Source organism: Ipomoea nil, unplaced genomic scaffold (assembly GCF_001879475.1).
Source record: "Ipomoea nil cultivar Tokyo-kokei standard unplaced genomic scaffold, Asagao_1.1 scaffold3384, whole genome shotgun sequence".
NCBI classification, from domain to species: domain Eukaryota; kingdom Viridiplantae; phylum Streptophyta; class Magnoliopsida; order Solanales; family Convolvulaceae; genus Ipomoea; species Ipomoea nil.
The window spans coordinates 1341206-1358263 of NW_017619812.1; the positions used below are offsets into that span (position 1 = coordinate 1341206).

Consider the following 17058-nt stretch of genomic DNA (forward strand, 5'->3'; position numbering starts at 1 on the left):
ATATATATACTAAGCCTAAACGACGTCGTATTGCTATCTACATACGCAACCCTATCTTTTATCGGGTATTCGGACGGGTCGGGTGAATTTTTAACCCACCCTATCCGAACTCCGTAAACCGACGTCGTTTTAGACGTCGGTTCGGTTTTGCAACTCGGGTATCGGTTCGGTTCGGTTGGTCTATTTCGGTTCGCGGTTCGGCCGGTTTTTTCGATTTCTTCGGATTATGCTCAGCCCTAGCTACCATGGCAGAAAATTACTATGTGGACCATTGTCCACACAATGTTGTTTAGACCACTAAAAATGTACTTTTATAATATATTAACAGTACATTATTTTTGTATTGAATGTATATTATACAAAATAATGTATTTTTTTAATATAAGGTACATTTTTAATATACTAAAAGTACATTATTTATGTACTGAATATACATTATTTGATATTTTAGTATCCAAATAATATATACTTTCAAATAATATACTTTTTGTTTATCAATGGATACCAATATGTGATTTTCCCAATTATTTCTACTTTAATTTAAATGTCAAATCCTCTACATCCTTTAATATTATAAACATTAATTTTTTTACAAAGAAAAATAACTTCTAGCATAAATGGTCACAAGTTCGATTCCCAAGGAAGCACCTTATTAGTTTTCTTGGTTTGAGTCAGTCAACTATGGAGAACATAGACTAATTCACCTCTTTATAATGTCACAAGATGAAATTTACCCAATACACATTATCAGATATTGATTACGAAATTTTTCTCGTCGCTCAAATAAAAAGGACATTTTATTTGATTTTTATATTCAACAAATTAATTTTTTATCAAGTTAGACATTTTAGTGTGGTTATTTGCACAAAATCAGCTTTTCACTTTCTTGAAAGGGAGTCACATATATACAAGTTATATGATGCATGGACTTTCCAAAAATGCATTCATCCTGCCGGCAGGTTAAAGTGATGATTCATTAATGTGTTGAAATGTCAAAGTGATCCATTGGAACTAAGAAAGTCAATAATAAGTTTAACATGGAAAGATACGTTAAATTTTGTAATTAGGGAGGTATCTCTAAGGCTCCCTTTAAGGGAAGGTCACAAGATCGAACCCGGTAATAGAGTATTGACTCTTTGGACTGTAATAGATAAAGAAAGTATATAACAGAATCAATAGTACTCAAAATCTTGTAATTATCAAATTAAGTAACCAACAGTGCCACTTCCACATGTCAAACTTAGAACGTTATAACTCCCACAAGTAACCTACTCGACTAAAATTACTTTAGAATCCTTATTTTGGCACTTCGGTTGGAAGTTGCCTGCACCTTTAACAGCTCCAAGAACAAAGCTTTTTCTGTGGAAATATCCTCTAGTAATGCCCAGGTTGAACTTCCATTTGAAGGTTGCACAATCTGTAATGGTAAGCCATAAAGCTAAAAGAAAAATGCAAGTATAAATGAAAGATGACAGCTGAAATACTTAAAATTTCTGTAACAAATATTTGAGTTTTTCCATGATAATAAACATCCACTGCACCAGAATTGACAGGAGTAATCTTACCACAGAAATCAACTTACACAATTAAACACCAAAAACTAAAAAGCCTATGTCTGCCTAATCAGCCTCTGCAAAAGGAATTTTAGTTGAACATACAACAGGAAGAGGAGGGAGAAGGGGGTTGAAAAACAAGGTTGCAGCATCTCCAATCGAAGTAATGGCGTTGTCGTTACTTCCAAAGCTTAATGATCTTGTCATGACTGGCTGAAGCAACCAAGCCCGCCACAGTCGATACAGCCAACGAAGCAATCAATCCTTCATGTGCAGGAAGCGTCATCGTTTTGTTTTCGGTCATGTTCCAAAGCTCTAGAGACTGCAAGAAATGCCGTTTGGCTAGTTAGTTAGCACAGAATCACATTCTTAAATGGACGCAAATTAAAGGTTTCACAGTAATCTCAAGGAGTGGAGATAGGTTGATAACTTGCCTGGTAACAGCCAATAACTAGCAATGAAGAGTAGGAAGGATGGAAAACACATGAGTGAAATTTATTGCCGTTTGAACTAAGTTCGTGTACACAATTCCCTTCGTTTCCTGAACCCAGTGTCCACACTCTCACTGAGTCCTCGCTCACTGAAGCCAGATGCTCGCCTGAAGGGTCCCAGCACACAGAGTGAATTGGTTTCGTATGACCCTACAAATCAAAGAATGGATCTGTAACATCCCACTTTAAGGAACACAAGGACAGGCAACACAACATAATAGTAGCTCACACTAATACCAGTGATTAAGTACTGAGAAAGATAATACACCGACTCTTTAAAGTAATTTATAATGTAAAGAAACTCTCCGGTTGTTTGGGGCAACAAGAGGGAATTACTTCCCATAAACTATTTCAAAGGTTTTTTTTTAGTACTACTGACTCTGTTACAATGCAGTATTTGTTCATAACTACTTTCTCAACCTACTCAAGCTCAAATAGTCAATACCGCCTCCACTGAGGCTCGAACCCACAACCTCCCATATGGAAGAGCAACTTGGTGCCACCAGACCACAAGGTCCTTGGCAAACTATTTCAAAGGTAAGGCACAATATTAGTTTCTTTTCTCTTTTTGGGTAATGAGGGAGGCCACTACCCGAGGGTGTGCACAAACACCGCCTTGTGACCTTAGCCGGCAAAGGACCACAAGGAGGTAAACCAGCCTAGGTAACTAGGTTGGCCCTTAGCTGACCAGCTCAAACCAAGAAGGTCAATAGACCGCTCCCACTAGGAGTCGGACTTGGAACCTTGTGGTTACCAAGCCAACAGCAGTCTGACCAACTTGATTGGGGTTGCCCCAACAAAATATTAGTTTTGAACACTAGGCTAGCCAATAGCCATAACAAATTCTCCCACGAATTCTATGCACTCACCTTTAACGTCTGTCTGCATGTTTGTGTCTCCACATCAAGAATTGATACAACATTCTCAGCAGCTGCTGCGAGATACCTGCCAAGACGAGGCTGAAATCTCACCTGAGCCGTCCCACCCTATTTCAAATAATGAACATCACAATCAAGTTATGATATCAAATAAAAATGACAGTGAGGAAAGAACGCATCAGATTCATAACATGGAACTGAAATTATTGTACCTTGAACGCTCTTGTGCAGCTACCGTTGGTGATGCTCCAGTACCTAATCTCACCATCCCCATCACAGGAACAGATCAAGTCTTCTTTATTGGGATGGAAATCTAGTGACATAACACCAGCAGAATGCCCAGTAAAATTCCGAAGGGAGTAGCCAGGCTACACAAACAATACAGGTCCAATTAGGATAGTTTTAAAGAAACCGTGGCAAGAAGCTTCTCTCGAAACCTCCTTTCCATTTTTGGTTAGATAAAAAAGGACTCACAAATTTGAACGATCAACCAAAGTTTTAAGTTTGGACATGACTCAGAAAGAAAAGAAACAAAGTACAGTATAATGTTGGCTTACATTGTCAGCACCCCAAACTCTTACACTCTTGTCGAAAGAAGATGTTGCAAGGCGGGCCATGCTTGGACTAAAACGAACATCAGTTATAAGTGATGAATGCTCTTCAAGTGTAGTTTTTGGCTTTAAGGTATCTGTATGCCACAAAACAGCCTGCATGACCAGATAACGAAACAAAACCTTGTAAAGATCAGAACAATCAAATATGAACCAGTGAGGAAATTCAGAAGCTCTAATTGTTCACCTTTTTATCATGGCCACCGCTGACAAGCAGCTTTCCATCTGATGAGAAGTGGCAGCAGACTACTTTACTGACACTTGCACGAACAGAGTTTACTTCCGTAAATGTGAACCCTAACATTATAATTTATTTACATCAGAGACGACAATTTTGCAAAAATATGACACAAGAAGTAGCATGCTACCAATCTAGAGAGTTCATAGACATCAATCTTGAAACACCATATAAAAGCACAAAGGACAAATCAGGAAAACGGAGAAAATCAGCAAAAGAGATAAGAAAATGCATTTAGTACTAGAAACTACTCTTGTTTCTCAAATGAAGGTTAAACCATTGCATCATGATTCATGAACAATAGTCAAACAGCTGTCTAAATCATCCCAGATTCAGTTTCCAAAGGTCTGAATTTTCTTTTTCAGAATAAAATGCAATGATAATAAATACAATGTATATTTTGTAGAAACAATGATCGTTTAAGACTACACAAAGAACTATCACCCTCAAATTTACAAATTCAACAGATTTGGAAGGTTAAGCAAAAATGTGGTCAATATAAAAGCCAGTCAACTATCAAGAACCTAAATAGGTCAAGTAATTTGAAAGATGGTGCATTTTTCTATTATTATACAAAATGGAGGACTGCATAGAATGAAGCATAAGATCATATGGTGAAATGCTTATGAAAGCAATAGAAGCAGATGGAGGACATCACCATAGAGCCATGCATTCCCATAGAACTTGCTGGTTTCTTCTGAGACATTATCAGATATATGGTAACCCATACATTTCCAACAATCTAAATTAGCCAGGTTTGTTCTCACATTTAGACATTCTCAGTAAGTATGGTAACTCTTCTTTGCAGGTGGTTTTCATGCATGTGGATCCTCTGTACAGTGTCCTCAAATATCAAAGGGCAAGAGGTAGTAGAATTTCACTGGCCTGACCTAGATATCCTTGAGGGTCATTTTGTGTTTTCTGCAAATTTTTACTAGGATTATAGTCCATTTTACCTTGCAGAAATTTGGAAAGACTACAGCCTGGGTGATTCTAGATATGCAGCATAGGATTCTTCTGTAATATATGTTGAAGGCATCAAAGCTGTTCTAGATGGACCAGTATGAAATTCCTGCAGTTACACTATAGCTACAAAGAGCTGAGTAGATAGATAATTCAAGTGGGCACTTCTTTGGACAGCTCTAAGGAACTGCTATATACGGAGTAGTTTATAACATGTCTTGGACTCTTGGAGGGTTATAATTTAGCTGTAAGCCCCTAATAGTTGTGAATTTTTCTGGCATGATTTCTTAGAATCATACTAGTCTACTGCTAGAAGAGGATATGTGTGGCCGCCCAGATACAGGGCCTGACAAAGATCAAGACTCACTGAGGGCGGATACTTTCCAAGAATGCAAGATTGTGGAGTTTATAGAAGCAATTTGTAGTTATTCTATTCAATCAAAATTTGAAAATGAAATACACAAGCATACTATGCAAGAGGTAAATTGTATCCGCATTCTGGGAAGCAAGAACGCCATATAAACATTATCCATTAAAGAAAAATATATTAATGGTGAAGTTCCTACCTCATCCATTTATTAAGAAAGTTAGTCATTGCGACTCTTAAGAAAAGAAAGAAAGAAAGAAAGCGAGTCATTGCGACTCTAAGAAAGAAAGAAAGAAAGCAAGCAAGAGACCTCCACAGAAAGTATTCTATTTTACAAACGAGTGTATGAGTATACTTATAGTATTACACGAGATTGCATTTGAGTATAGTATTACACGAGATTGCATTTGAGTATAGTATTGCATGAGATTGCATAATGAGAATGATTAATCGAGGTTGTATATCGAGCATGATTGTTTTAGTTACATTTTGATGTCTTACATATCCAGTTTGCATGATGAGAACTTGAAAGCATAAAGATAATTTCGTATTGGTTGTTAGTATGAATTTGACTGATAGCATGAGTTAGCTATGATGAGACTTGTTATGAGAAATATGTGTTGGTATATTTATGTTGATGAGTTGTTTATATTTGAAGCATGCATGTTGATATTATAGGTTGCAAGCATATAGTAAGTCTATGATGTATCTTAAGTTGTCTAAGTGATGAGATTGTTTAACTGAGTCTGTGAACAAATGTTTTTCCAAAAGTATATACTGTAGTACTTTACAGGGTTGAGTGTGATTATACTTAGCTTAGTGCTAACGGGTGTTTTCCTACTTGTCTATGTGTTGTTTTGCAAAACCCCTTTCAGGTGGGCCCAGCGTTGAGAGATGATCGAATTAGACTAGCTTAGTAGATCTAGTAGTCAAAACTCGTAGTATTTTTATTATGATGTTTATTTTGACGGACTGTAGACTTATGTTTTGATGTTGGATGTTAGACATCGGGGTGTTTACCCCTTTTGACTTTAATTAAGTAATGCTATGTTATTTTGGATTTTATGAGTTAGTTTCATCTTTAGCCTGTGCAATCACCGTGGAGGAGGTGGTTGTGCTGGTGACATTTCCCACTAGTTTATTATCTAAGTTGTTTATCCGCTGCTTAGTTTATGTTAATTTTGGTATTAGAACTGTAATTAGGTATAAGAAAAGTGGGGTGTTACACCAACTTTCAACCTCTCTCTCAAGGTCGAACTTTCGAACTTTCGGCTGAGAGTCCAGTGGCTTTGCATTGGAAAAATAACTTACCCCGCAGGTGCCGACGCACACGAGCTCAAGCTTTTTGAACTATTTTGGGATTTGATTTACAACCCCCAGTGGATTTGATTTACTGACACTTGCACGAACAGAGTTTACTTCCGTAAATGTGAACCCTAACATTATACTCCCTCTATCCCATTTTGCATGTCTTACTTTCCTTTTTAGTTTGTCCCAAAATGTTGTCCTCTTTCCAAAATTGAACATCACCATCATTCTACTTTTTCCCAAATTACCCTTATGACTTTTGCTTTTATTCCCAAAAGTGAAAAAGTGAAGGGCATAATTGGAAAATACATAACATTTACTTTAATTCCTTAAAAAGCGTGCAAAAAGCAAATGAGCCAACCAATTCGGGACGGAGGGAGTAATTTATTTACATCAAGTCCATTCCAATGTATTAGATCAGACTGTTGATATTTACATCACTTGCACGGACGCTAAGTGCAGTATATATTCTTTGGACTTTGGTACAGTTGATGTTTTAGAAGATTTATCAAGTTTAAAATAGTGTAGGGCCTGACAAAGATCAAGACTCACTGAGGGCGGATACTTTGCAAGAATGCAAGATTGTTGAGTTTATTGTAGTTATTCTATGCAGTCAAAATTTGAAAATGAAATACACGAGCATACTATGCAAGAGGTAAATTGTATCCGCATTCTGGGAAGCAAGAACACCATATAAACATTATCCATTAAAGAAAAATATATTAAGCTGTAAGCTAGGAAAAATAAGTAGCAGCAAACTCACCTTTACTAACGTCCATACCACGACCAACTGTATCTCTTGGATCTGCATCATCATGAGATAAAAAGGATTCAACATTATCATCAAGAGAACCATCATCCACAAAACGATCCATGTCAGCCTGCACAAGATCTTTATCATCCCACTGCCAAAATCAAATACAATTATACAAATGAGAACTAGCACAACTTTGCAAGAATTTTTCTTTTTGGATAAGCAACTAATAAGAGTTTCTTCTATATTTAAGGACTATGCTTACCAACTGATTTGATGGTGAGGTAAGTGTACCGTTGTTATCTGTTCCAAACATCATCATTGGCTTTGAAGAACTGCCACTATTATGCATGGGAGGCACTGACATCGCATCTCCAGCAGTGTGAGTTGATGGTGTTGATGGAGCTGAACTAGGAGACGGTCCAGCAGTGTTTGCAGTTCCAGAGCTATTTGCAGGCCCAGAAGATGAGACTGGCTGTTTTCTCTTTCTCCCACCAGTCTGGGTTTTTGAAGCCTTGAAATGCAGCAAAGACCATGTTAGAAACCAATTAGTTTGCAGTATTTGAAAAGTCTATTTCAAAGACAACAAAGCATTAATACTTTTATCAGTGAAATCTCCTCTAAATATGATAAAGGTTACTGGCAAACAAGTTAAACAAAATGCATAACCAATATTCCTTTTGATAATTTCAATAAAATGCTCTAGACAGCATAAGCCATAATTAATCAATCAGAAAATGAGAGACCTGTTCATTCCCCCTAAAAGAATTTGAAATGCTGCCATCCCCAGTAACACTTCCAGATCCCATAATTTTATCTTGCTGAAGACTATGGTTTGAACTTTGTGGTTGCTGGCTGGAAAGTGAGTGTTGCTGAAGTTGCTGCTGTGGCTGTTGTTGTGGATTGCTGTTCTGTTGTGACTGTTGTTGTTGCTGCTGCTGCTGTTGTTGTTGTTGTTGCAATTGTGCCAACTTTAACTAAGCATTTAAAAATAAAAATAAAAATAAAAATTAGCAGCTGTAGGGCATAGGTCACGTGGAGAATAAAAATTGCAGGTAAGAAATTCATGGGCAAAAAGAACTACTCCCTCTGTCTCATTTTATCTGTCCTACTTACTATTTTTAAATTTAATTTTTTGTGTTTAATAGTACTTTTAGTGTAGTTTCTAAATATATAAATTTTGCATACTAATACTAAACTTAATATTATGAAAAATTAAATTAAAAATAGCTTCAGTCAAGCCTCGTTAACCGAATCAGACACATAAAATGGGACGGAGGGTGTACAAAGGAAATGGTACCTTGATTACCATATCTGGATCTGCACCACGAGACAAAACAGAACAACCAGCCTGCAAAGGTGAACCAATATTTTGAACATCACCAACCGAATTTGAGAGACCATCCTTCCCCATAGTGATGTTCCGGTTATTAAAGAGCATTCTAAGCCTTCTGCTCTCTGCATCACCAGCAGAGGGTGAAGTCATATTTTGCTGTGCCAGTAATAGTTGGTGCTGATGCTGTGGTGATAGCATCTGTAGTTGATGAAAGGGTTGAGGACCCTGCATAAATGACTTCTGATGCTGGAGAATCCCAGACCGAAGCTGATCAAAACCCTGGACAAACCATACGTAATTAAAAAGGGTTGAAAAATAAGGGAAGAAATGATTCGAGCCGAGTCACATATAGGTCAAAATTAATTGGCAGAGTAAAGAAGCAAAAACATAAGAAACTTCCAGGCAGCAAGTTACTCATAATTAATGGCCAATGCTGCAATGCATAGTAATAAAGAGTAAGAAAGTCTCACAATTAATGAAATTCTAACAACTGGAAATAATGAAGTTCTATAACGACCGTTAGTAGGGGTTTTTTTGTAAGGCATGGCGAGCTCGTTAAGCGACCGGACACCTAGGTGTCGCCTAAGCGACGCCTTAACAACAATGATCATAATAATATTTAAGCACGTAATAAAGCTGTAAAGTCGTGGAGACCAAAATAATAAATAACTAAAAAGGCATCATAAATTCTAAAGAACTTACAGTCAAGGGCCATCCCTTCAAAGTCAAATTGTTGCCACCTTGATTTGAACCTAACACAAGCGCAGACAATTTAATTATGCATACAAACAGATTATACATTCAAGGAAGGTAGAACTATAATGCCTCATTTCCAGTTTATGAACACAATTAATAATAAAATCCATATTTACTGGTGATGGTATCTAGAACCAGGTTAGTTAAGACATAAAAAGGGGGGAGTAGTATATGGATATAGTGGAACATACCGGGCATCCCCATCAATGATCCTTCAGGACCAGGAGCTCGGGGGTTCAGCATTTGGTTGATTTCAGGCTTTATGTCCTGGTATACAATTGTAATTGACATTACATTAATTAAAATTTCATTCTTGAATATTTGGGGGAAAAAAATCATTCCTAGACTATGAAAAGAGAAGGAAAAACAATCCTAACTGGTGTGGACCCCGGAAGTTGCTGGCTCCGAGCCGCCTGAACTTGTGGAGACATACCCCCAGCTGCACCATGAAGCACTTGACTGGAAATAGGAAAGCTTTATACCTTAGATTATTTGAAGTAAATCAATTGGCAATTAAAACTCAACCTAACATTTATGAAGATAAGCATCAGTTCAAAAAATAATCTCAAAAGACACCACAACAATCAGTAAAAAAAAAGTACAAAAACAGAAAAATAAAACTAGTTCCTAAAGAAAATCTAGATGTAACCAATATTGGGATAAGGTAAAATAACACCAATCAATCACATCAAAAGGTATAAAGCAACGGAGATCTAGATAATCATACCCTGAAGGTTGTCCAGCTGCAGCTGTTGCAGATTTCAGAATGGAAGCATGGCTTGGATCCAACAGCTGGCTAGCGTTCTCACCAAATCTTTGCTGTAGCCATTTATTATACAATCAGTAACAAAAGAAAGTATACACAAGTTTCCTCACTTTCCTAAAATATTCATACCTTCATAGCGGCATCATCTATAGGATCCCTCTGGCCAGGTACTTTTAGTCCTTCCTCGTACATTTTAGTAGCCAATGCATTTGCACCGGGACTCTGTCTCATGAGAGAATCATTTCCCACAATTCCATTGGGCGTGCCATTCAACATATGGTTGCCATCTCTCCGCTGTTGCTGCTGTTGCGATTGTGGCTGTTGTTGTTGTTGCTGCTGCTGTTGTTGCTGCTGCTGTTGCTGCTGTTGTTGCGCTTGTCTCTGCAATAGAAGCTGTTGCATTTGCATTTGCTGCTGCTGTTGCGGCTGTTGGGGCTGCTGCTGCTGCTGCTGTTGTTGTTGCTGTTCCCTCGCTTTCATCAGCTGAGTCTGCAAATTTTATTTTTTCTTAGTAAAAAGAGCACGTGCAAAATTTTAGGGCACATAGCTGGCATGGAGCAAAGCATACATTCTGATTTAGAGTTAATATCATCTCGGGTCCTCCGAGTATAATGATTTTGCCATGTTTAGTCCTCTAAACTTACAAATTGACCACTCGTGGTCCTTCGAGTTTCAAATTGTTAACATTTGTGGTCCATGTTAACCACCCATGGTCCTTCAACTATCAAAATTTACCCACCCATGGTCCTTCCAGGAGGACTGCGACTGGTTAAATTTTGAAAGTTGAAGGACGATGGGTGGTTAACTTGGACCACTGATGATAACAATTTGAAAGTCGAAGGACCACGGGTGGTCAATTTGGAAGTTTAGGACTAAATGTGGCAAAACTTCTATACTCGGAGGACCCCATATAGCATTAACTCTTATGATTTATTAACGAAAATGGGGAATAGGGGGCAAAGAAAAGATGCCTGGGAAGGAAACTACTCTGAATAACAAACAAAGATCTTCGAAGACATTCGAGAACTATCTTGAACTAATTCAATTAAACACTCTCTTTCATTACAATAAAACTTATGCAAAGTATGCGACATAAAATAATGAGACTCCTAGTAATTTTTCCTGTACACGGCCTATGCTGCAATATCGATCTATTAATATCTAGGGGAATTAACAGATCCCTAAATGCTGGAATGGCCCACAGGATATCAAATCAAGCATTTTTAGCAACTGACGCAAATAATCTAGGCAAAAACATGTGTAAGACCATCTCACAGGTCTCAATCCGTGAGACGGGTCGGATCTTTGATTAATGAGGTCAAAAATCCGACCCATTAATCAAAGATTCAACCCGTCTCACGGATTGAGACCCGTGAGACGGTCTCACAAGTGTTACCCAATAATCTAAAAACGATCCTATGAATCACACGTGGCAACAGATGCCAAAACTAGACAGATGTTTTCTAAAACAAAATTAACCCATCACGGGCATGATTAACAATCACCAAAAACGACAAAACCAATCAATAAATTGATCTCTTAAAAGACACGGTAGCCGTTAAATAAGGTCTACTGATTGTTTTCTATTAAATAACGTCTTTTTTTAAACAGATGTTATCTGTTTTAACACGGACAGCACATATAATAAAACATCGTTAACTTCAACATCACGGCAACCAGTTCTATAGTCGATCAAGCATTTCTAAATTCACTTTTGAACATGCACGCTTCATAAAATACTCATCTTTAGAGATATAACCCTGTTTACAAGCTGGAACCCTTCTGACAAACTCCGAAGAATTAACTAACCTCGATATAGGATGCAGCAACATCAGAGTGCTTCTCATTAGTCCGAGCAATAAATATATCCCAAAACACTGACCACCATTCAAATAGAAAACCACCAGGAGCGTCAATCGCTGAAACAGTTACGTCACAGAAAGGTCAGCACATCGCGAAAAAACACAAAATTTGGTAAAGAAACCATAACTCTCTTCTTTGCATAAACTCCGCGGAAAAGCTTACCAACTGGGTCGGATGAAACTTTCCCTTCCGCTTGAAAAGCCTGAGCAGTAGCCTTTAAATCTCTCTTCACTAAGTAATCATGAATATACACATCTAACCTGAAATTTGAAATTTAAAACAAATAAATAAATGCCAAGAGCAAAACATAATTAAGGAACAGTATGGTATGAAGTTCAAAACCCTAATAAATGAAATAGCAAGTACAGAACAGAAAACAAAAACTAAGAAAAAACTCCTATAATTAATCATAAAACCAAGAATTATCACCACAGAAGGAAGGGAAAGAGGAAGTTTAACACCCAAACCAAGGCTCAAATCTCAATTCAAGGAACGGAAATCTTGATTTTGAACAGTCTGCTAATATTTGCAAGCATAAGCTTTCTACCATTAATACGAAATCCAGATTTTAAAGAAAATTAACTTTTTCCTCTACCACATACACTTCCCTCAAGGTTTGCAAACCCTAAATGCCCAACAGGGAGAAAAGCAGAGAAAAAACAAAAAAACAAAAAACAAAAAAAAAAAAAAAAAAACAAAAATATAGCTACATCATATACATATGCCCAGAACCCAAATCTACCAAATAGCATAGAGATTACAGAAAAATTGGTATCCAAACCCCAAAAATTTGTATAAAGAACTGAAACAAATACAAAGTATCAAGAAAGCTTACATTTTGTCAGCTTCCCAGTTGGTCTGAGACATGTTTCCTCAATCCAATTCACCCAAACCAAACAACCCTCTGTAATGTCAGATCCTAAGCCCTCAACTCCTTCAGCTCCTTCTCTCCCAAGCTCTGTACTTTTTCGAGCTCGCCACAAACTAAAAATAAGGGGAAAAAACCCAATCCTGCTGCTTTTATTCAAATTAAACAGAAAAAACCCCAAACTTCCATAGCCAAAATAAAAGTACACTTTCAAGAAGAAAAAAAAAACACCCAGAGAGAATATAGATGAAGACCAGACACAGGACAGAGAATGAGAAACTTTCTTTTATTTTTTTTTCCCTTTTATTTAATGAGATTTTTCAATTTTTTTGTGCTTTCCATGTGGATTGAAAATTTCCCCCTTTTTTTACTTTATTTTCTTATGTGTTTTGGTGAAGGATTTGGAAGCTAAACTGCTGTTGCAGATATCATATATTGGCTCTGTTGAAGGAATTTGTGGGAAAGTCCTTCGTAGTTTTCCAATTTACATCTCCCAGTCCCGGTAGAAGATTATAGAGGTCGACATAATGACTAAAATAACCTTCCAAATTTTGGCGTATTTACGATTCATTAAACTTGGTTATATGGTAATGATTGGAGTAACATGTCATTTAGTGCGACTCTCCGCCTTTAAAAGCTTTCAAATCGGTGCTTATGATTTGTAATATTTACACGCAAGTCCCTTAGTTTTAATATAATTTTTTTATTCGTGATTTTTTTATGCTTCTAGATCTTTCAGGAATTCCATCTCCGGTTCACGAATAGATCAACTATTGTGAGTCACCAAACGACACACACACACAAAAAAAAAAAAAAAAAAAAAAAAGATCTTTTTATCCTCAAATATCGATTGCACAACATTGTCCTTTTAAGGTTCATATCCAATCGTATAGACCTGTCATGTAATTACATTAGTATCATCAACTAAAGTTTCAATCATTATTTCATGAACCATGGTCCATTATAAATAAAAGATACATTTTTAATACATTAAAAATACACTATTTGTATGATAAAGATACATTATCTTAATATTAAAGATACATTATTTTTTATACTATTGCATATTCATTAGATATTATTCACAGGAAAATTTACCGTAAAGTTTTTCTTGGTTTGGGATCACAAAAATGTGCATGCACCCACTACAAATTCTCCCACTTGATTATGCCTCTTTGAGAATTTACCAATATTTTAAGTTATTAATATAACTTCTATTGATATTGTATAAGTATTCTCGTGTCCAGATTCATATATTTAATTTACGTGGTTTAGATTTGCTATTTCAAACAAATATGCATGTACCTTCTTGTATTCTTCCTTGACAAAGTAGAAAAAAGCATAATGGACAAAAAAAAAAAATGCCATCAAATGTTTATTTGATATTTAACGTGATATTATTGATTAAATTAATATGATTTTATTATAGTATTGTCTCTGAACCCTAAATGGCAACATGGAAATTGGTAGAATGATAGATATTGATGTGCTCATATTTTATTAGGTATTGCGTATTCAGAAAATTACAGTTCAGGTTACTTACAATTGAAGGTCGGAGGTTCTCAAGCTCGTAATGTTCTAGTATAGAGTATGGATGGTAATTCAACCCGTCCCCGACGAAGAAAACCGATCCCCGCTCTGACGGGGACGGGTTTGGGAAATTTTTTTGGGGAATGGGGAGAATTTCTCCATCCCCGCCGTCCCCGCCGAGGACGGGGAGGGCATTCCCCACCCCGATCCCCGATCTTCGCCCCGTCCCCGATTCCCCATATAATATTTATAAACAAAAATTTAAAATCAAAACCCTTATTCTAACCTTAGCAGTACTGTATAGTCATTCATACCCCACTCCCCAGCTTCATCTGCGTGACTACCACTACAAAAAAAAAGGCCAAAATAGCGACGGACCATTTCCGTCGCTAAACAGGAGAAATCCGTCGCTAAACTGATTAGCGACGGATTTCGTCCGTCGCTAGAATTGGCGTCGCTAGATTTTAGCGACGGCATTTATTTCCGTCACTACACTTAGCGATGGCTATTTCCGTCGCGGAACAAAAATAATCCGTCGCTATATTATTCGCGGCGACGATTTTGACGTCAAACATTGCAACGGAATAATGACGGACATATCCGTAGCTAAATCTAGCGACGGAATATCCGTCACTAAGACAAAAAAACATCCGTTGCTAGATGCATACCACGACGATCTTGTGACGAACGTTACAACGGACTAGCGACGGATTATTCCGTCGCTTATTATAGTGTCGGACGTATCCATCGCTAACTTCCGTCGCTAATATGCAGCGACGGATATTTTCCGTCGCTAGGTTATTTTTATTATTTGAATTTTACGCTATTTAGTTACGGTTTAGTGCCGGCAATATCCGTCGCTAAATTTAACGACGAAATTGTTCTGTCACTATTTTGTTACCATTTGATATTTTATATTAAATACTTAGCTACGGGTTTACTATAATATTTTTCCGTTGCTAAATTATAAAATTTTTTTAAAAAAAATATAGCCACTAATTAATATCATACCTTCATTAAACTTATAATATACTACATCAATAATATAATTGTAAAAATATATTATATTTAAACAATCATACTCCATAACAATAAACCACTATACGCCCTCCGCCCCTCCCAGCGACATCTGCGCGACTGCGCCCTCAATCTCTCACCAATCTACTACGACATTGCCTGTCTACTCTCTGTCGTGAGTGTCTCTCTGGTCGTCGTGACTCTGTCTCTTTGGTCCATAACTCAATACTGCCTCTCATCTGCTGGCTGTCGTAGTCACTGCCTCTCTAGTCTTCGTGACCTCGTCCGGTTGTAAACTGGTTACTGGTAATTTCTTTTATCCATCCAAATTCCAAATTAGAACTTAGAAGTATGTTGTAATCTCGTGCTTCGTGTCTGCCTTTCGTCTGATATAATTTTTCTTTGTTTAAATTTATAAACAAATTCCAAATTAGAAGCATGTTGTAGGTTGTAGGTTGTATGTAGCTCTAGAAGTATATACAATTTGTGGATTTTGAGGTATCGTCTGAACTGAATCCTTTGTTTTGGATTTGGAGATGGTATTTACAAGAGTCTTTGTGCATTTTGTTTTATACTGTAATTGTTATTGTGTTTCTATTTTAATTGCATCGGATGTGAGATTTATTTGTTATCATGTTTTTTTTTTTTAATTTGCAGCACTCATGATCAAGATGTATCAGTTTCTATCCTGATGAAAGATTTTGCAATGGTTTTGAGGAAATTTTATCTCAGTATATGGAAGCAAGCTGTTTTCGTTAATTAGCTTTAAGCCTCTTACTTTCAAAAAACGGGATGGGCGATTCCCGATCCCCGAAAAATCTCCGCGGGGATGGGGATGGGGAATAATTCTCCATCCCCGTGGGGGAACGGAGCGGTGTTGGTGAATATAGAGATATTTCGGGGACGGGGACAGAGACCCCATTCCCCGCCCCTGCCCCATCCTGCCCCGTTGCCATCCCTAAACTGCCATGGTCGTCATTTAGGACAATTGTGGCAAATATGAAATATTCTTCGGGCATGTAGCCGAATACCAAATCGGTATGTACTCCATATACCGCAGGGAGTGAGTCCTGACTGCGTCCAACCTTATAAGAGGACCAACCTTACCCAAGAAGAGATATAAGTTTGTCATTTAGTATATCGATTACTATACGGTGTGTCTTGGGCTCGGTCCCGATCACGAAGCGCAGACCCGGCATCCCGAACAGGAACACTTTCTACTCTAGATGACAAGTCCAATTAATAATATTCTACCCGACCACATTGGGAACATGCTCGTCAGGAATCTTTAATTTACACCCCGTGGGAGATCTTTTGTATTCTTGTGTTAAGGTGCGGTGCACAACATCTTTGACACTACTCTTGTGGTGTGGTGTGGTGTGATCCAAGCCCCGTCTCACAACCCCTCTATTCTTATATGAAAGTAAGGACTTTTAATGATTAGATTGCTTGGGCTTTGTTGTGAGGATTGATGCATCAAGATAGTAGGGCAATCCTCATCAGTCAGAGCATAGATCACGATAGTGGCATGTTAGACCCTGAATTGGTGACCGGTAATCTTGAAACCCAATATTGAATTTATTTCCCCTTAATCTTTAGTCATGGCATTGAATCATGTGTAACCTCATTCTCAAGTCCTATTTTGTTAAATTCCATGTATTGTTTGTGTTGTTTGATATCCTATCTCGATATTGTGCTTAGCTTCCACCAATTTCTTAACCCTTTTGCTTAATACTTTCAAAACCATGTCTTTAACTCC

General features: G+C 37.4%; 1 protein-coding gene across 3 annotated transcripts in view; it reads right to left on the reverse strand.

Moving 5' to 3' along the window:
- The window catches only part of LOC109171011 (transcriptional corepressor LEUNIG), a 43251-nt gene extending 30126 nt beyond the window's left edge, over positions 1–13125 (reverse strand). The window contains exons 1-18 of one of the 3 annotated variants that reach the window (XM_019320141.1): positions 12720–13124; positions 12047–12144; positions 11831–11940; positions 10151–10510; positions 9983–10074; positions 9633–9714; positions 9447–9522; positions 9202–9251; positions 8464–8778; positions 7910–8140; positions 7429–7677; positions 7173–7290; positions 3721–3830; positions 3480–3629; positions 3135–3290; positions 2914–3030; positions 1988–2194; positions 1459–1875 (exon numbers count right to left, since the gene is read on the reverse strand). In XM_019320141.1, coding sequence (XP_019175686.1) covers positions 1732–1875; positions 1988–2194; positions 2914–3030; positions 3135–3290; positions 3480–3629; positions 3721–3830; positions 7173–7290; positions 7429–7677; positions 7910–8140; positions 8464–8778; positions 9202–9251; positions 9447–9522; positions 9633–9714; positions 9983–10074; positions 10151–10510; positions 11831–11940; positions 12047–12144; positions 12720–12751 — 2697 coding nt within the window. In that variant the 5' untranslated portion in view covers positions 12752–13124 and the 3' untranslated portion in view covers positions 1459–1731. Of the gene's footprint in view, positions 1–1458; positions 1876–1987; positions 2195–2913; positions 3031–3134; positions 3291–3479; positions 3630–3720; positions 3831–7172; positions 7315–7428; positions 7678–7909; positions 8141–8463; positions 8779–9201; positions 9252–9446; positions 9523–9632; positions 9715–9982; positions 10075–10150; positions 10511–11830; positions 11941–12046; positions 12145–12719 lie in introns of those variants that run through there. The other 2 variants (XM_019320140.1, XM_019320143.1) reach the window with 2 other exon arrangements.
- Positions 13126–17058: the final 3933 nt, after the last annotated feature.